We start from the raw sequence: 21,039 nt of genomic DNA on the forward strand, positions 1-21,039 counted from the left end.
CAAAAAAAATAAGTCATTTGCGTCGCACATTAAGCTAATGTGCGACGCAAATGACTTTGAATTTTGTAAAAAAAATAGGTTTCATTTTAATATATATATATATATATATATATATATATATATATATATATATATATATATATATATATTAAAATGAAACCTATTATATAGTGAGTTCAGCAAGGCAACGAGCAATAGAGCAAAAATGTGAGTTCTGAATACGACACACCAGTACGTTTTAGAGATGGAAAAGGCTTCCAAGTGGCTGAAAGTAGCACCAAACACTTGTAACAGACACAATATATTCTTTTGGGGAACAGGCAAACCGCCACATATGGTTGTCTTAACTCATTCGATACAAGCATAACTGTATAATCACCATGACTCATACTCTAGTGTTAAGTGTTAACAGAATAACTGATCTAGGCAAGAACCTAGAATCAAAAATTAATCACTTCAACAAGAAAGCAATCATGTAACCATATGGGCAAACTGAAAATAAAAGACAAAAAGAAGAGCAGCTGCAGCTCAGTCCTGGAATAATCAGCTGCAGCTCCTAGAATGGAAAGAAGAGCAGCCATCCCAGCAATCTCCTTCTTGCTACGAGTCCCAACAGCAATAGCAGCTCCAACTATAGCACCTGCACCTGCAGCATTAACCTGCACAAGAAGACCTACTCAATTCGTATTGGATCAAGGGTCTCCAACTATTTTCAGTGTAGGCATATGCAGACATGCAGTATAGAATGCGCAGCTGATAAAATGAACAAGTAACAGTAAGGAGTACTCCGTAATGTTAAGACTTAAGAGCATCTGAAATATTCTAAGGAGGCGGATCAGCAGGACAACTGATTGCCTAGCTTTCACTAATTTGTTAAAAGCTGCTGCCTTGCAGCTAAACAGACAATAATTCACGGTTAAGTGTCTTGATCACCCCCATGTAGATATTCACGGTTCTTATCTTTTAATGTTACAATCAATCCATTTTGGGACTTATCACTCGAGACACGGATGTAATTACCAACAAACTCAACCTCATAAGTTAGGGAACTCTTTGGGTGGGTGGGTTGGGTTGTGGACGAAGTGATTTATCCTACGAAGAAACTCACATCTGAAAAATCGGATGTCCTAAACAGCTCTCCTAAGGCAAGCAGGTCATACATAAACGCTTCCAGAACAATAATAGTTCACAAAGAATATAAATAATGAACTTCAAAGTATAGAAATATTAAATCTATGCATATCATAAACAATTCAACAACAATTTTTTTTGACTTCAGCTGCTTGGTACAATTTCTTTCAGAAGAAACTTATTCTGGTTTAAGATCCAAAAAGAAAAATTATAGTTACTAATCACAAGATAGCAATGGCTAATTACCTGATTCAGTACATGTTTATGGGTTTCATACTCAGCTGCAACAAATGCAAACACCTGCAGCAAAAATTACAGAAGCGCAAAAATCAAATTGAATTCAATTACCCCCCTTTTCTCCTTTGAATCCAATTGCACAAAAATCAGAAGTTCAGAGGAACCAAATTACGAAAATGCATGAGTAATTACATGAAATAAATCAATCAGATTAATCTAATTAAAAGATGAAGAAATTACGTTGTGCCCATCTTCTAAGAGGATGCGAGGGAGGGCGAGAGGTTCTGGGTTGTCGAGCAAGGCTGCACAAGCCAGGAAAGCGCGCGGGATCGCGCAAGTGTTGCGGGGATGCTTCGTAGTTACCCTGCTTCGTGCTGGTGGCTGGCTGGGGTGCTAGGGCCGCTGACGAACAGAGATGAAAGAGCAGGCCGGTGGTCGACGGTGAGGGTATAAGCGATTACGCCGGCGCTGCAAGGGTTGATTGGCTGGGTTTTGCGTCACCGCCCAATTAATTTGGGGGTTTTCTGTTGCTGGGTTTTGTTTTTTCAATCCCGCACTATCTCTTTTGGGGTTTTTTGGTTTTATATTTCGAGATCGAGATGAAGATAGGTTGGTTAGAGGATATTTCAGGTGAAGTCGCCGTTGAAAATGGAGTTTCTAGGAAGAGGATGAGAGAGAAAGTGAGGAGCTGAGCGGCGAAATTAATGTAGGGTTCTATCATATCTGAAATAATGTTGGAGGAATATGGCAGGCACTACGTCGCACATTTGTTAATCTGCGAGGCAAATGACTTTGGGATGCCCCCAGAGTCATTTGCGTCGCAGATTAACAAATGTGCGACGCACTTGATTGAGTTATTTGCCTCGCAGCTTTGTTAATCTGCGACACAAATGACTCTGGGGGGCATCTTAGAGTCATTTGCCTCGCAGTTTAACAAAGTTGCGACGCAAATGACTAAATTTTATTCTAAAATTTGTCATTTGCGTCACATGTTCAGAATGGCGTGGCAAATGCGGGGATGCAAATAAGCGTTTTTCTACTAGTGTATATTTCATTTTTCATAAAACCCGTATTTTTAGTCAAACGGGACTATAAATATGGGACGGGAGGAGTATAATTATAAAGCAAGTGGAGGAAATTAACAAATAGAAGAAAAAAAATGATAGAAAAAGTATTTTAATCAAAATAGGGAGAGAGTTTAGTGTAGTGGTGGTCGGTGGTCCCTATATGAAATTAAATATATTAAATAAGTAGAATTTGAAGTAAGAAAAGTTGCTAAAATTGAAAGTGTGACTTCTAATAAAATACCGCCGAAAATGATAAATGTTACTCCCAAACATAAACGGAGTACTCCCTCCGTTCTTAAATATTAGTCCCCTTTTAATTTTTTAACCCGTTTCAACTCTATATTTAAACGTAAATATCTCAAAATATGTATGTTAAAAAAATATACAATTTGAGATTCGTACACTACACTTTGACACGAACAAAACAAGATCTTACATGAATATGTTTAGAAATACGTATTGGAAGAAAATTTGAATATTCTCTTGAATTGTAAATAGTGTTAAGATTCCAAATACGACTAATATTCAAGAACGGATGGGTAGTAATAATGTACAATAAGCCATACTTTGTGTGTTTATTTTAGTTTGTATGATTGACTCATTGATCGATCAAATCAACACGAGTCATTCACAAATCACAAAATTAAATAAATAAAAGACAATTATTGGGAAACAATTACATACCGTTCCTTGCATTTTCACGTGGGTGCGGATATCTTCGTTTATTATTTAGGAAAATTTACAAATTACTACCTAGGTTATTATGGCCCTGTTTTTCTGGACTTTATTTGGCTAAATTGAACTGAACTAAATGGAGCTGAACTGAACTGAACTGAACTGAATTGAATGGAGCTAAACTGAACTAAACTGAACTGAACTGAACTTAGGGTCTGTTTGGTAAGCACTTTCAGTCACCTTAAATGATTAGGTGCTAATATGATAAGTCACCTTAAACAATTAGGAGTGTTTGGCAGGTAGCTGAAATAAAATTTAAGGTGGATAAAGTGACTGATATTGAAACGTTAATCTGATTAACGTTTGAGTTTCAGCTCCTGAAATTATTATTTTCTTCAAAAAAAACCATTGATAACAGAATGGTTGAGAGAAAAGATTATTCGGATGTAAAGCGCGAAGTAGAGTTGTTACTCTGCGATGCGATGAAGGGTTTTACATGGGTTGTGTTCGACCATCGTTTTTCGGGATCCAATCGGATCTTGGATTTGCCTGACTTTTCCCGGCAAGCCACATGTCAGAAGTAGGGGACCTTCTTCTACCTTCAATTCTGATCTTTTTTTTATGGGTATTTTTTATCAAGCATGTATTTTTTTTTCTCATAATTTTTTTGGGGTTTATAATTTCAGTAATGGCGGTTTATTAGTTCTCGATGTTTGTTGTTGTGTTGTTTCATGGTCATTAATATATGTAGTAATCCGTGGACTATGGACCATGGTGGACATAGAGCATGGTGCACCATGTGCACCAAAAGAACACATGTGCATAAACAAAAGAACATGACACTACGACAAAAGAACATGCAATATAATGTTTTACTTTTTTGTTATAAAAAATCACAATTTATTAAAAATATAAAAAAATATATGTCCATGTTCTTTTTACGTAAACAGATGTTCTTTTAATTATATACTAATGTTCTTAAGGTGCACCATGCTCTATGTGCACCATGGTCCACCTTCTAAATTGCGATATATGTAGTTTGTGTTGATATTTCATACATACGATAAATCAATAAAGATTAAAAAAAAGTTCCGATATTCTCTTTTACGGAGTAAATACATCACATTAAGGGAGTTATCATTCGTATAATATCAACTAACATTATAAAAATCATAATAATTATAGATTTTAAAATATATAGAGTGTCAATTAAACTACTAAAAATTTCAGGTACTTAAAAAAAATAGTTCTACCAAACAGACAATATAAACATCTACCTTATCACTTTCAGCATCTTATCAGTTTCAGGTACTACCTTATCAGTTTCAGCTGCCTTATCAGTTTCAGCTCAATTTCAGCTATTTTTGCCAAACAGAGCCTTAATGGAGCTGAACTGAACTGAACTGAATGAATGAATAGTAAATAGTAAATAGTAAATAGTAAATAGTAAATAGTAAATAGTAAATAGTAAATAGTAAATAATAAATAGTAAATAGTAAAATAATAAAATAATTAATAATTAATATAATATTAATTAATATTTATAAAAATACTCATAATAATAAATAATAACTACAATAATCATAATTATTTATTAATAACAATAATTATATATAATATTAATATAATAATAGTAATAAGTAATAATAACGATAATAATAATAATAATAATAATAATAATAATATATGTATATATATATATATAACATATAAGTAATAAATGTCAATTTTAATTGCAATATCAAAAATAAAAATAATTACAAAGAAAGATGAATCCGTTCTTTTGAACTGAACTGAATTGAACTGAATGAAGCTGAACTGAACTGAAATGAAATGAACTGAATGGAGCGGAACTGGACTGAATTGAACTGAATGAAACGGGAAAAGTCCAAAAGAACAGGGTCTTAGGAGCGGAGGGAGTACAATTTAGCCATCTTTCCTTGCTACTTTTGTTTGGATACCCTCTTCCCTTGCCATTTTTGTTTGCCTACCTAATTAATTTTGTCCGTCGTTCATTAATGGCTCCCTCTCTTTTGACATCATTCTCCTCTCTTTTTCTAGTTTGTTTCAAATCAATGAGCTACGACCTTCATCTATGGCACCCTCCCTTACGACAGTGGTGGTTGTGCATTTTTTTTTCTTGTTTAAGTGGGGGGTATTTTTGTGAAATAGAGATGACGACGACGATGATGATGATGATGATGATGATGATGATGGAGATGATGTCTCAGAAAAGATGATGTCAGTTTGTGTATTAGGGCTTGGTCTTAGTTGAGTTATGGCTAGGCGAACATGCAATGGTGGCTGGGAGTTGGTGGTTAGCGCGATGAAGATTAATGGGTCAAACTTTTTCCCAAACTAGGCGTGGCTGGAAATTTCAAATTTGCCACCGAGGGTGTTCTAGCAACCCAATATTTTTTTATTTTTTTCTTTAATTCGGATCGATTTTGGATTTTCGGGTATCCGATCCAAAAAATTCTGGTATCCCAAACTTTCGGATTGAATCCGGATCACATTTTTCCGATCTGGAAATTTCAGATCGAATCAGATTCAATATCCGGAATTGAACTCCCCTGATACTTAGTATATGTTCTACGTTTTATTACCTTAGATAAATTAGGATATAGTAATGACATAAGGCTATCCTAATTTCAATGTACTTTTCCTTTTCAAAAAAAAGATTTGACAAGTTGGATACTCGAAATATACTATATACAGTACATGTGCTACATTTCATTTGAATAAAAAATGACATGCAAACGTATGTGAGAAATTTATTTTGTTCCTAATTATATTTATAGTTAGGTGTACTCATAATTGAATTTTTTTCTTATCGCTCGGTTGAACTAAATCGTAAATAAACAAAACCGATAAAGTTAGTACAAAAAAAAAAAAAAAGACATTTGGTACATGTACCTAACTCTAATATACTTCGTACGTAGGAGCAAGATTATCAGACTAAGGAGTATGAGTTGAGTACCTAAGATTCTAAGAAATATGCAGTGAAGTGTTTATATTAAGGTCTCAATAAGACTATTGCCCTTAATAAAGTTAGTTGACAAATTAGTTAAAATGAAATTAGTATAGTTAGTTAAAAATAAACAATTGGTTACTGTTTATAAGGAACAGTAACTTATCTCCCACTTTTTAAAGTGTAGAGATTTTCATAATCGATTTTTGTTCTTCTCCAAGTTACACCGTCTTAATTGCTTCAAATCACTAATCAGATTTGTCCAGATTCTCATAAAAATAAAATGTCCAATCCGATTTTTAGGTTCCAGTTTTCTAATTATTGTTCGAATTCATTATTGAATCTAATAATATGATATAACTTTTCGATATCTAATAAAGTGATTGCATTATCGTGAGGCCAACCGGGCTGCAGATTGGTTAGCAAATTATGGAGTTACTATGGAGCAGCGACTTCAGATTTTTGGGGCGGTCCCGGAGACCTTCAAACCGTTTTATTGGAGGACTTGGGAGGAATGACCATAGCTAGAAAATTGCAGCTCTAGCAGCGTGATCTTCTTGTTAAGGATGGCTGAGAGTAGTAGTAGTACACTAGTACTAGTAACTGCAACTATTCTCTTTTTTATGTTTTGTTTGTTTTATGTTTGGTTTCCTTTTGTCATTTAATTTGATTTAGTTTGTACTAGCTTTTCTTAGGGGCTTGGCCCCTCTTTTACACCAAAAAAAATAAAGTGATTGCATTATAACAGTGATTTACACATTTCAACCAAAAATTAAATTTTCTTGAAAAAACCGCGCACGTAGTGGAGTTAAAAGAGGTGTTATCTCTTATCTAAACCAGCTTTCAATGCAATGCCATACAATTTGAAGAATATATTCAGATAAATATTGTGGAAGAAGCACATAATTTGTAACTGTACCTAATCTTTGCTATGTATACAGAAACCATACTGCGAATTCTGATACACAAGGACTCAACTTTTTACAGAAAACATGTTGAACCAGAATGTACTAGTGTCCTGGGTTCAAAGTTCAAAGGCCAGGGGGTTTAAAAAATGGAACCCAACCAAAAACTGACTCCATATCAATAGGAACCCGAAGAGCTGCACTCAAGATTTCCGGGGTCGTTGTTCTTCCTTTCCATGCCTCAAACCATGGTCCGCCACCTACCTCCAGAGCCGCCATGTTACTTGTAACCTCTAACATTACCTTCAACATTTAACATTTTTTGCAGATCGATCAGGATATCGAATTCAGCATTTTTTTTAAAAAAAGAGAGAAAGAAAAGAGTAACAGAGGCCTTAATCTTCATCCCCCATGCACACTTCCGGGGGGCAGAAGCCGTGTTGAATCTTTTGGTCAATAAAATTACAGTTTCAAATACCAAAATATAGTTTTAATTAAGTAAAAAAATACATTTTCAGTTAAGTCAAATTCTAAAAACTAGGTGAAGAGAGCAAGGCCTTTGTATAGTTGTATGTTTTTACGTTTGTGGTTATAAGAAAAGGTTCTAATCCGACATATCAGAGACTTGCTATTTGCCAGCCTGGTACGCAGTGATGTTCGAAACAATAATGAGAAAATGAACAAACAAAAATGGCAGAAAAGAGAGAACCTTTCCCTTGCTACCATCTGATCTTCGTTCCCAAAGTTGCAATTTCAGTTCACCAAAACAAGTGTCTTTGCATGCAACAGCAAGCCCATTATCTGGGGTAGGAGCACGCAACGGCGTTCCTGGATCCTCCGTTCTCGCCTCTAATTCCACCTACAGGTAAGAGGAAATGTAAGTAGGTGATTTTTCAGAGGTTTGTAATTTTTACTCTGTGTGTGGAGTTGTGCCATTGTGCAACAAGGGACTCGGGTTTAAGTTAAGTTTATTCGTCCTCGGTTAAACTTGAAATATTTGTATCGTCCAATCTTTTCTCATAAATAATACTTCGTATCTAACAATGATTTTATCAGTTTTGGAAAAAGATATTGTATCAGAATATGCCATTACTGGCGACCTTACCAGGTATGATCCATTATCAGCAGAAATTTTCCAGTAGCCCCATGGTGCAATCTCCCACTCCACAAACCCATTCCATGGCACAAATTCATAGAAAGTTCCACCACAGTGCACTCCTACCTGTGAAAGAACTCATAGGATATTAGAAAATTCGAACAATGAAGTCAATTTTTGCAATAAATTCCGCAAAACAAACATGAATGCAATAGCTTTAGCCAATACCCCAATCTGAACTCGGAATTGTGTATTTTTCATGTAGTAACTATTTCTTCCGAATGTTGGTTAATGAATTTTTGTTTAGTGAATTTGTATCTATCATTTGCTGTTCATCTATTCCTTCTAAGTCACCCATATCTCCACTCAATAATACCTTAATTGCTAGATTATTCCAATGTTAATTTCTTAACCAGTTTAAGGCTTATGCAGCCAGCAGAAAGAGCATAAAACTTTCTCAACAAGCTTCATTTTGAATGCCACTGCTAAATTTCAAGAGATGATGCATAAAACCAACCAACTTCCAATTTTTGTGATAAATAAATGCCCAAAATAACAAAAGATTCCACAAAGTAGGCTCAGTAGCATATTCAGGTACTATTTTTTAACTAAAGTTCAGGAAACTATCTACGTGAATGTCGTTGATCACACAAGGACACAACTAAATCTCAATGAGCTTAGAAAACCAAATATGGAAGACACTAAACAGTTTCGCCATAATGAAAGAGTGGAGATTGCATAAGATGTAATTGGAGAAGCATACCAATGCCGCATTCTCTATTCTACCACCAGGAAGCTCTCTCAATCCTCCTGCAGCAGTTAAAGCAACATCTCCTGTTGCACCCTGAAACACATTACACTGGGCCTGAAAATGAAGCGGAAATTGTTTAGTTTTGTCCTCATTTACACGAAAACCAAACATTCTTCATGAACCACTACTCCAGTAGCTAGAGTCACTAGACACTATCACACAGACAGATAGAAGAGCCTGAAATCTAGGAAGCACCTTGAACCGCAAGGATGTTGAGGCCAAGGCAACGACAAAAGTTTAATGCATAAATTCCCGTAATGCAAAATCATACAGCAAAAGACAATTGTCTAGTGCATCTAAATCATAGATTCAAAATTCATGAAATGGTGAATGTTTTTATTTGACTACCCAAGACAAGTTGACAAATCACATACGGCTCAACGTGGACTCCTAAACTAATAGTCATAAAATTTATAGGCAAACTTAAATGACAACTTGACAAGCAGAAGATAGACACACATGCCTACGCAAAATTAAAAAATCAAATTTATTTCAAGGACTTGTTGTCGGAAGGTTTTGAAATATGGAGAGGAGACCATAATTTTGAGGGAGAGAATTTTGAAATCAAAAAATATGTGAATTCAAGTCTTATAGATAAAATTTATTGGAAAAATGCCCATTCATCCCTTAGAAAACAGAAGCCAAGACCTGCATAACAATCATATTTAGTACCCAGGAAATGCATCCAATCAACTAAGCGGTTCATATGGAATACAAACTTTCCGCTTGTGAGATGGTTATTCAAGAATGTTTATCCTTGAATATGTGTGTAAGAGCATAGACAATAAAACATGTAACCATATCAGAGATGGGGAATATTGCACTTACCCAAAACCATCTTTTGGGGAAACCAGCACCCCAATTCTTTTCCGAATATGAAGGAGCATTTTCAAACTCAAATCTTTCACCATCCCACTCTATCCAACCTGAAATGAAGATCATGATCAGGTGTAAATCCAACAGAGCAGAATAAACTCTCAGCAAGAGCAGCAATTTGAAAGAAGCATAAAATATGTTCCAAGTTATAATTGAGACACAATAAGACTGCTGATAGTCCAGTAAGTATGTAGGGTCTCAAGATTTCTAATTGATGTTCTTCATAAGGGCCATCTATAAACATAATTGTTTCGCTTTTTTTTCTTAAAGTTCAACAAAAACTTTTCATAACATCTTGATTCATAAAAGAGTGCAAAAAGAGAATTGATTTCATCAATAATAACAGCAATATAGTAACACAAGGAAAAGAAGGATATAATACTTTCTCAGCATAATATCTCAAGCCTATCAAAGAAACCCTTACCAGCTCATTTTAGTTAGATGACATGTAAATATATACTGACTTCCAACTGCACAAGTTATTATGAAACACGCTCATTCCATTAAGCCAAAGAATTATTGAGACCATAAAAGTACCTGTTGATAGTCCCCCTGCCATGCATACTTGCCAGTGAGGTTCAAAAACGGGAAAAGCAGCAAGCCATCCTGCAGTGGATTTTTGTTTCGAACTGACATTACCCCAGCCATATACAGGACGGGTACTATACTCCCAGCGAGCTGTTTTGACTGTTTCAACATAGTCTGACCTGTCAGAAAAAGGCATTATATGTTATATTGTTATGTGAGCCAACAAAAAGTAACATACAGAGTCCATTAGCACCTGAGATAAACTTACGTTGAAATTAGAAGTGCATATTTGAGTTACAAGAAAGTTAAAACAAATCCCTTCACAAAGCATGCTATCAATGAGGAAAGTAGTGAGCCAAGGAAAGATGCAAAGAGTAGGGACTTCAAACAGAAGACTCATTCATGTAACTAATAAACCCTTCATACTTACTGTAGCCACACGCTTAAATTTGGGGGAAGAGAACTTCGTGAAAAGGTGCAGAGTCAAACTGTAGACATGAGACTTGCTAAACAAAAACTAAACAAACGCAGAGGCCTATAAAGATTATATTATACACATACTTCAAGTAATCAGAACATTAGTAAAGCTAAAGTGACCCCAAAATAAATTTATACCAGAAGCCATCCTGAACACCTTATTTTTAAGAATTAAAATCAACTTTTGTAATTTTTTGATGTTGCTAAGTCTCCAGAAAAAGTAAGAGAAAACTAACACTTTGTCTGTAACACAATAGATGAAACATGGATAACAATTAAATACATAAAATGTACGAAATTCAGGAAAAATACCATACAATCACATGAAAATGAGCCTCCTTCTAACTTGTGGGGAGGTTCACAGTTAGACACGATAAAACTGAGAAACTGGGAAGAAAACATTCACCTGCCATCGTCACAAATGAACCCTTGATGCCAAATTGGGGTCACTTGAAAACCCTCAGACACATTCTTGTTGAATTCCTATCAAAGATTACCGTAAAAAATATCAGCAAGAATGGTAATAAAAGTTTCCTATAAACGACTGTGAAAACTCCATATACTCATATACTAGTAGTAGTATCTTAAATTCTTAATACAGGTAAACACCATTATTTTCCTACAGGAACTCAAAAGAAATCACTATACGAGAAATAGAGCTCAAGATGCAATTCTAGCATTTTCTTTCCATTGATTTATTTTCCATACAAAGTCTATGTGAAGCAGAAGTGTGCATGAGCAAGATATTGTTGTTTCCTTATTAAGTCTATAGAGAACTCCCAGAAAGAGCAACAAAAGTCCTTTGCTGGTAAGAATATTTTGAGCCTCACATTGAAGTTTTTGTGAATTTAATATCTTGGCCTTTTGTTATTACTTCTTGACAACTTGGTTAGTTCATGAAGTGAATAACGCTTGATCCCAATGCTCCATAACACTATGAACAACATAAGCTCTTACATAAAGGACAGAAAAGGGGAGGCGATGAATCGATATCCCTCATGTATAAAGCTACTACTCATCGATAAAACAAATAGCCTTTATTCTATGTTTGTGTTCTAATTGATTATATGTTGCTTCCTCATACAAAAAACATTCACAAAATGACATCATCAACAAACAGTTTTCATTTATAAATTTACTGACATCGCAGCAGATGGAAACAAAAGTCACATATGCTCTTCACAACTTATCACATGTTAAGGTCTCATTGTCAAAGGAAACTACCCAGTGCTCAGTTGGCTCGGTTTTTCTAATCAATTTACCTTACCTAAGAATTCACAAAACTTGAAGGGTTGAAGCAATTCCACTGTAGCTGATCAATGCTAATAGAAAAAAGTAATCCAAAACATTCACATAATAAGCCACCCGAGAAACTCATATAGCTATAAAAAACTTGAGCAAAAGTGAAAACAAGTAGCTTGCTTTCCAAGATCCATAAATGCAAAGATATTTATACAGATATAGTTGAAGTATATGGCACCTCTGGAGGAACCTCTGTGGTGAGAGGCTGTGAACTTCCACTGGGTTTGAATGTATGTCCCAACATTAGCTCATGCCTGTCTGTACATTAACGAAGAATCACTTCAGTGCTGGGGTACAAGCGGTACTTTAAGCGTATTGCGCTAAACAGAAAAGTAATGGCTTAATATTTTTGCAATTTGTCTAATAAACTATATGAGCATCACAACAGGATTGGAACTTACTATCTGCAATGATATTAAGAAAAATTATCAACATACTTGCTAAGAAAAGAAAAAAAAAAAAAAAAAGAGTAAAAGGCTCACAAAGAAAGGCAAAGTACATCCTACAGCAACATACAAGTCTTTTACATTTTCCCCTTTCACAAGGATGGAAGAATAAAAGAGGGAAAAAAAACTGTTGAGGTAATTGATTAACAATTTAACATACAGAAAAACATTCAGCGAAAAAGGCAGCACCAGCCACTAAAATAACAAATTTAACTGCAATAATCGCCTCTTTCGTAAAGCTATAAGCTCATCCTAGATCCCATTGAAAACGAGGACAATTGTACAAAATAACATCATCAAGAAACTTACTTCCCCAAAAGTTCTTAGATTCTTCTGAATACTGGCATATGTACTTGTCATCAGCACCAAGTATCTGAGCCCCGACTCCAGTAAATCGACGGCCATATTTTGCTTCTTCAATAGGGGTTAATTTCTTGCGAAATGCAGGATTCTCAACTGAATACATGAAGCAAAAACTTTGCCTCTTTTCTGGAATAGAGACCTTAAAATACCAGCCCTCAAAAAATTGCCTAGTGCTCCCATCAAAATGGTATCTACCAAAAGAGAAAAGAAAATAGACATGATCAACAAATTCAACAAATCCAGTAGTCAAACTAGTCACTCAAATACACATGACAACTAGGGAAACATACCATAAAACATTGCATTAATGCATGTACAGTTTCAACAGAAAATGACACACACAATACCTATATGAGTTGAGAAAAGAGAATGCATACCACAGGTTAGAATAGAAGCTACTACAACAAAGAGCTAACATGAATCGTCATAGGAGATCGTCAATGTGACCAATCAAACAAGAACAAAGAGCTAACAATATGTGGGATAAAAAATCTATCTGGGGGTGAACATTAGGAAAAGGTGAAATGATAATAGCTTTTGCCTTTTTCCTCGGACAAACCTAAGCATACTGCATATCAAGTACATTGGAGAATGATCAAGATGAGTCAACAACTTTGAGTTCCAATAAAAAGTCGCATTTTACTCTAAATGAAACCAAATCCCAAGAGGACATTAGCATTAGCATTAACATTAACATGGATGATATTAAGACATCCAAAGAGAATGTGCCAGTACTCAGTAGCTGTGGATTTCGGGCAACTGTTCAAACAACTCATCAGGAATTAAGATTGTACAAAGGATCATACAATTTTAAATAAATTTCCATTATATTTTCATATGAACATAAACTCAAGAAAAGTATGCTCATTTACTACTACTATTTTGGGTATATGGCTTACCCTCTCCAACTCACCAGTCACACCAGGAATTGGGCTAGAGGAAACGCAAAGTTGACTACTTTTTTCAGGCTTTTTCCTGCTTTTAGCCAATTGAAAAGTTCAAACTCAATTGATTACCAACAAACTCCGTCATCCCAAATCACATAAAAGTCAATTTGGCAAAGGGATGACTTTTGTTGTTTTGACTAGAGGAAGGCCAGTGTTGACTTTTTTCAGGCTACTCCTGATTTTTGCCAATTGAGGTTAAAAGGTTCAATTTGAATTGATTTCAGGTGTATTGTGTACAAAAAAAAAACTATATCACACAAGTATGCAACAAAAATCAAACAAATGTAAAATAAAAAAAAACCCAAAACTGAAAATGAAGAAAAATACCCGCTATGAGGAGTCCGAAGCTCACGGTTAGGAGGAGTAGGAACATAGACCGGAGTAATCGCGCCATTTTCTCTCTCCTCCGCCATTACAGAAGATTCTGGAGAAACCCCACTTCCAGCCATTGAACAATGAGGGACTAAAATGCGTTTATTAGTAGTTTGAACCTTTAAATTCAAGGGTCTTTGGAGATTTGATAAGGGTAAATTGTCAAATGGGTTATAAATTTTGTTGGGTTTGATTGATTGTTGAGTGATTGAAGATGATGATGATAGTCCGAAAGAAATGTCAGTTGTTGCTGAAAAACTCATACTTTTTTCCGATGATACTAAGAAAATGATTGAATTAATTAATGCAGAGTGAGAGAATTAATTGTGTAGAAATTAAAAGAAAATAAAGAGGTTGGTGACTTTCCGAAATTGTGTCAAATAAGTTGCCAAGTTTAGGGTGAATTACGGGTGGGAAATGTTTTGATTTGGATGGAGGAGGTGATTTTGTAATGGTTGACTGGGATGGTGCTGGTGCATCTCAGTGTTTTTTCATGAAATGCCCTCGAGGTTTGCAAAAATGCACCAAATACCCTCGCGTGTTTCGATTCACATAATATACCCCTATTTTTTCGTACTGTTCATGAGATGCACTTGGAGCTAACGGACGTTAGTCTACCGTTAGTTGCAATTTACCATTTTGCCCTTAATGATGTTTTTCGACATAAATTCCAAAAAAATCTCAAACTTCTTATCTTTCTCTCTCCTCTCCCCTGTTCTTCCTCTTTCTCTCTCCTCTCCCCTGTTCTCTCCTCTCCCCTGTTCTTCCTCTTGCTCTCTGGTCGGCGGTGGTCGATCTCCTTCGCGCGCCACCGCAATGTTCTTCGGTGTAGATTGAGATCCTTCACGCGCCATCAAATTTAAATGGATTGTTCTTGAATTCACTCCTCCCTCAATTCTTAATTGTGCTCTCTACCATTGTTGACCAAGGTTGGAAGCTTTAACCGTGATGACAAGTAATCTCTCTCCTCAACTCCTCCCTCGATTCTTTTTCACTATGTTCTCTTTGTGATGTTTTTGTGTTGTGAAATTGGGGGTTTCTTTATAAATTAGGGTTCTCTTATTGGGGGTTCTAAAAATTAGGGTTCTTCGATTGAAGGATTGGTTAAACTAGGGTTGTTTTATTGGGGGTTTTTCGAAAACTAGGGTTCTCGACTGGGGCTTTTTCGGTAATTGAGTGTTGGTAATTTGGGTATATCATTGTCGATTTAGGTAGTAATTAACAAAGAAAGGGTTGTTGATTGGATTAGTATATTAGTGTTGCAGGTTAAATTGTGCCCATTGAAATTTGGGGCTTTGACAAAACAAGAACTAAGATACTAAATTACTGAATTACCGGGGCTTTTTTGTGTGTTGCAGTGCCGCACCTGCTGCAAGAATGGGTTTAGATCAGAGAAGAAAGGTCGGGAATGGAGAAAAACAAGACTGCAGAAGAGAAATTAAAGGGAAATCGTATTGATAACCAACCAATGAAACCAGCTTGCATTCGAGAGGCTAGACTATCCCAACCACAAAGCTGCTAAAACATGATTTCTGAATGGATCACTTCTCTTTTATCTCCTCTTGTAATTACATTTCTCAGTGGCATACAAGCTGACTTTCCAATCCCCATAGTGATGCTACATTGCTAGCAGCAGCAATGTCTCCTCTTTTTCTTTTGTTTCTTTTCCTTGCATTCACGCCAAGTGCATCCAGGCTTCCAGGTAGGGCAATACGCAGAGTGAATAAAGATTTTCAAAGGCTCCTAACAGGGGATGTAATAAAGCACTCTTAAACGCTATATAAATCTTGTTATTCCACAATTTTATTTGATTATTACTTATATTTCTGTTTTAGGTTTAACTTTTAGGTTGATTAAATTGATTTAGGTGAACGATTTGTGGAAATCAAATTCTGCAGTTTAAAAGCAGTTTGGGTATTTGGTGCAACTTAGTTTCAAAATAGGTGTATTTTGTGAATTATAAACACAACTTAACGGAGGACTAACGGAAAGTCGGTTTAGGGGTATTTGGTGCAAACTTGGGAAAAAATAGGGGTATATTATGTGATTCAAAAGACGCGAGGGTATTTGGTGCGTTTTTGCAAATCTCAAGGGCATTTCATGAAAAAACCGTTTTTTTTTTCAAAAGGTCTTGTGCGCACATGATAACTTTAACCTTTTTTTTTGTAATTTTAATCTAGTTTTGATTAATTTTTATATTAGTAAAAAGAAAATTGATAGATAAATATTTTAAAGGGTTAAATGATTAATTTTATACATTATTAGTTATTTTGAAGAAATAAATTTTACTAAAATGAAAAAATTTATCATTGAAAAATAGATAACTTTTACATATATATGCTTAACTTTTAAGCATTTTGAGTTAACTTTTACTCTGGTGTACAATATTTATTGTACACCCATTTCAGTTTAGATTTAGAGATGTGACTATAGGTCGGTGACTTGGCACTACAGTCACTCGGATCGGATATGGAACGGACTCGATCATTCAAGACAGGTGATGAGTTATAGCCTTATAGGGTCATTCTAATTGGGTTTAGACAGGTCTTGGTTCATTGGGGTCTTGTAGTTATTAATTAATTACGGAGTATATCTAAAAATAACATGATTCTCTCTATATGAAGTATCAATATAGTATTCGGATTGGGTTGATTTTGGTCATAAATGATTCATGTGATTTTAATAGCTTTAGGTCGGAGTCGGACCGAGAATCTCAAACTTAATACGTGTCCCTTAGAAGAGGAATCGGGTTTGAGTTAGTTTACATGGTCAAGGTTTGATCAAGACGTTATCGGGTTTGAGGAATCGGGTTTGAGTTAGTTTACTTATTCGAGAGATGATTGTTCTTGCCTAGGATTGTGATAAGGAAGTGATGAAATTTTGACTATTAGATTTGTGATCTATAGATACTAGTCTTAAATGCACGCGATGCGTGCGAATATAAGAAACAAATTTGTGTGCTGATGCTGATATAAATATGATGCGTGCTAATATAAGAAACATATAAGTTAGATATAGTCGGACACATATAAACAGAACAAAAAGTCTTGCGCGCACAAGGTGTACGATAAATTTATTGTACACCAAAATAACTTTAACCCATTTTTTGTAACTTTAACCTAGTTTTGATTAACTTTTATATTAGTAAAAAAAAGTTGATAGATAAACATTTTTAAGGATTAAATGATTAATTTTATACATTATTAGAGATTTTGAAGAAATAAGTTTTATTAAAATGAAAAAATTTATCACTAAAAATTAGATAACTTTTACACATATAAGCATAACTTTTAAGCATTTTGAGTTAACTTTTACTCCGTTGTGCAATAATTATTATACAACCATTGTAAATAAGAATTTGTGTAAACCGAATGATTAAAATGGTAAGTATTTATTCAAGAGGCTAGATTGATTAAAATGCTTCTTTCAGCTTTTAATATTGGGTAAGTTGTCATTATATATATTCTCTATTCTATAAGTGTGAAGGGTAAGTCAATTTACTAAAATAACCCCACCTCTTCACTTATGTGATCTATAGATATGATCGTTGTATGGTTCGTTAATCCTATTGTGTCCATGTGCATTACCTTTTTGTGTTTTTAAGTAAGTGGTTTATAATAAATATGTACGGAGTATGACCAGTGGCGTATCTAGAATTGCAATATAGGGTATGCAAAAAAAATTAACATATTAGTAAAACTAACGATAACAAGGACGAAGTATGAAGTTGTTGAGCAAAAAAACAATTTCATTATCCAACAGACCATGCTGCTTTTGTGATATTTAGCTGCTTATTAATTTATTTAACCTCAGCCAACAGGGTGTGCAAGTATTTACCCACGGTACTTATAAGAAAGTGCAGAGCTCTTATTTTCCGCCCGAAGTGGAAAATCAAAATTAAACACTGCTATAGAGAAGCTAATCGTGCCGCGGATTGGTTAGCAAACTATGGGGTTCAAGCAGCTCAAAAACTTGTCATATTTGAGGCGATCCCAAATGATCTTTATGTTGTTTTATTGGAGGATCTTAGCGGAGTATCGTGGCCAAGGTTGGTTCCGAAGAGAGGTGGGTCTTGACCTGAGATGCAGTTGCTGTAGGAGACAAGACCTGAGATGCATGATGCAGTTACTTGTACAATATATGTGCAATATATGTTTAATAAAATGAAATTAATCAAATTTAGAAGTCAAATATTTTTTACAACTTAGAAACAAGGAAAATTTTATGGTGGCTACAACTTTATTGTAACTATTGAAATAAAAGTATCTATATCCTTGATTTCGTTCTTATTTATCATTAGTATCAACAACATAGATAATTATATTGCAATGATCTCGTAAAAACAAAAATGAAAATTATTGCAATGGTTAAAATGAAGTTGTAGCCATTGTAGAAGGAGTATTCTAAAATAACCTTCCCGTATAAATTGGGTCACTTTCACCACCAAAAATGTGAGAAGGTGCCCATCAATAAATCAATAATATCTAGAGACTAATCAATTGTACTTAACCTGTAACTCAATCTGCATTTCGCCGGAAAAGCCCATGAACTCATTACTCATCATAACAAACGTCTCTTCTTGTGCCGGAATAATTTATGCCAAAGAAACACATGACGAACCCATGGTTTAAAGGCCAAACCAACAACAACTGCAAAATGTAGTGCTCTACAGAGTGCCAAAACTACGCCCAACGTGAAATTAGCCCTTAGTGTTTCGAGATAGGAGGAGGACTGCAATAAGGTTTCGTAAACATCTACTACGGCGAGCAAGAGGAGAGAGATTAGAAACCCGAGCAAGAGGCAAAGTACGATGGAAAAGACGACTATAAGAACAATGCAAGAAAAGAAAGTACCGTGGAGAAATGCAAGAAGAATGAGGTCTATCATGGGCAAGAGGAACTTGGCACCATGAAAAAACCCAGAAGGGAGGTGTTGTACTTCTTCAGTTTATGAAAAAACAGAAGAGAATGAAGTGAATTGCACTCTTACTATTGGAAACTATGTGGGCCCATCATCATCTTTTTGATGTTTTTTTTGAACTAGGATGAGCATAAAGAAAATGCTGGTGTCAAGTTATTCTTATACTATGAACTTGAACTTTACTTTGTTGACTAGGCAATACTTTACCCGACCCCTAAACACGGTTAGAGTCCACCCGTAAACTTAGGGTTAAGATACCCAAAGCAACCCGAGAAAAGTGACTGAAAAGATAGTTCGAGCCAAGAGCAACCTGAACCCAACCCGAAGTTATCCAATCTCAAAACTGAAATAACCGACTTGACAGTTCTCGGCTTCTCGTTGCAGGGGTTGAAGTTCAGAGTAGTAAAATTAAAATCTGGGTTTTCTCCATTTTGCTTTATAGAAAGGAACAAGTGGACCATAAGTCTATAAATACAATAAGCTTACTCCTTGTGATACGATCTTGCAAGTTTGCTGTTTATTCTCAGTCTTCTTCTTCAAAAGGATCAGGAAATATCAAGAAATTACATGATATTTAATTTAATTTAACCAATTATTAGAAGCAAAACATGAAGAATACCAACTACCAAGGATGGACGACAAAATACATTTCATATCAGCGGTATACATTTGAGATACAACTGATTAGCTTAAAGCTAGTAGGCACAAAGATAAGCAAAAGGGGTTCCTCGCAATTGCAGACATAAATTACAGTTTGTCATGAGCCTAAGACTACCAAAAAAAATAATTCTGAAAAAGGGCATCAACTCTCTCGATCAATGGACGGTGAATCTAGTTTGAGTAACTTTACCATACTATAGCATGAAATTTTCAATGCACTTTTGCATCTTAGCAAAGGCAAAAATTAATATAAAGGTAAATCAAATAATTCAAAGGAAAGCAGAAGATCACAGAAGACCTGTACAAAAACAATACCTAGATAGATGTGCATGCGCTCCCACCCTCTTGTTGTATGGGGCGTAAATCTTAGTATAACCTGCAGTTGCTGTCCTGGTTACGCGATCACAGCATAAGACATGTCAAGTCTTGCAACCAAATGTAGTTTGCAATGCAAAGCCTCTACTTCAATGGAAACTAGCTCCTTTTTTTTTATGCTTTAACAATTTTCTTTCTGCATTTCAAAAGATATCAGTGTTATATGAAAGGGCAGGAAGGTGGACTAGATATATTTCAGACAAAAATAACTAGAAAAGTAGAAGTTCATTTATCATCATTAGTCTTCATGTATGTAGGAGAGGGATTATGCACAACATATTAGGTCAAATGCTGACTTGCTGAGTTCACAAATATCTCAAATTCTGCACAAATAAATTAACACTCCCTGTGTCAATTGCTGAGTTCGCGCGTGCCTTTATAGTTGTCCTAATTAGGAAAAAGTTAGCTATTTGAAATCTTCGAAAAATAATTTCCCTATAGGACATCATTTCAACTGTCTGTCATCATAACAAAGGTTGCTCATGGTCAGGGAAATGGTTTGCAGGCATTTTGGTAGATTAGTATCTCAGGGTCTAGGTTGAGAAACTAAGAATAGGAGGTGAAAAACTAAGGGATTGCTATTTGCGACTCCCGGGGTTATATATGGTGGTTGAAATATAGTGACATACAAGACATAAAGACTGTTAGGGGAGTAACACTTATTTGGAAAAGCTTTTAGATACTGATTACTGAACCATGCACACACGTCTGTAGTCCTCAGATGCCAGGCACCATGTGCTAGGAGTTATTCCAAGTACCAAACAGGATAATTTTCAGTGATTATCAGTCCAGATGAAATCCAGAAGAAAAAAATGGAGAGACGCTAATTGCCAAACAGCACAATTACAGGATAGTTTATTTGGTTGATGAGTATCTATTA

At 35.2% G+C, this 21,039-nt stretch overlaps 1 protein-coding gene and 1 long non-coding RNA gene across 2 annotated transcripts; one reads left to right on the top strand and one right to left on the bottom strand.

Annotated features, from left to right (window-relative positions):
• Positions 1-6,943: 6,943 nt before the first annotated feature.
• On the bottom strand, positions 6,944-14,617 carry LOC110775274 (tocopherol cyclase, chloroplastic). Its single transcript, XM_021979880.2, has 10 exons — positions 14,160-14,617; positions 12,832-13,076; positions 12,255-12,334; positions 11,181-11,257; positions 10,307-10,476; positions 9,722-9,819; positions 8,846-8,947; positions 8,092-8,208; positions 7,696-7,845; positions 6,944-7,289 (listed from the first exon to the last, which is right to left on the bottom strand). The coding sequence occupies exons 1-10, from the start codon at positions 14,465-14,467 to the stop codon at positions 7,113-7,115; spliced, it is 1,524 nt and encodes a 507-aa protein (XP_021835572.1). The 5' UTR covers positions 14,468-14,617; the 3' UTR covers positions 6,944-7,112.
• An 89-nt stretch (positions 14,618-14,706) lies between these two features.
• Positions 14,707-16,005, top strand: LOC130472388 (uncharacterized). The gene is made up of 2 exons (XR_008932539.1): positions 14,707-15,159; positions 15,563-16,005. It is a non-coding gene; the product is annotated as an uncharacterized lncRNA (long non-coding RNA).
• Positions 16,006-21,039: the final 5,034 nt, after the last annotated feature.

This window comes from Spinacia oleracea, chromosome 1 (assembly GCF_020520425.1).
Source record: "Spinacia oleracea cultivar Varoflay chromosome 1, BTI_SOV_V1, whole genome shotgun sequence".
NCBI lineage: Eukaryota > Viridiplantae > Streptophyta > Magnoliopsida > Caryophyllales > Amaranthaceae > Spinacia > Spinacia oleracea.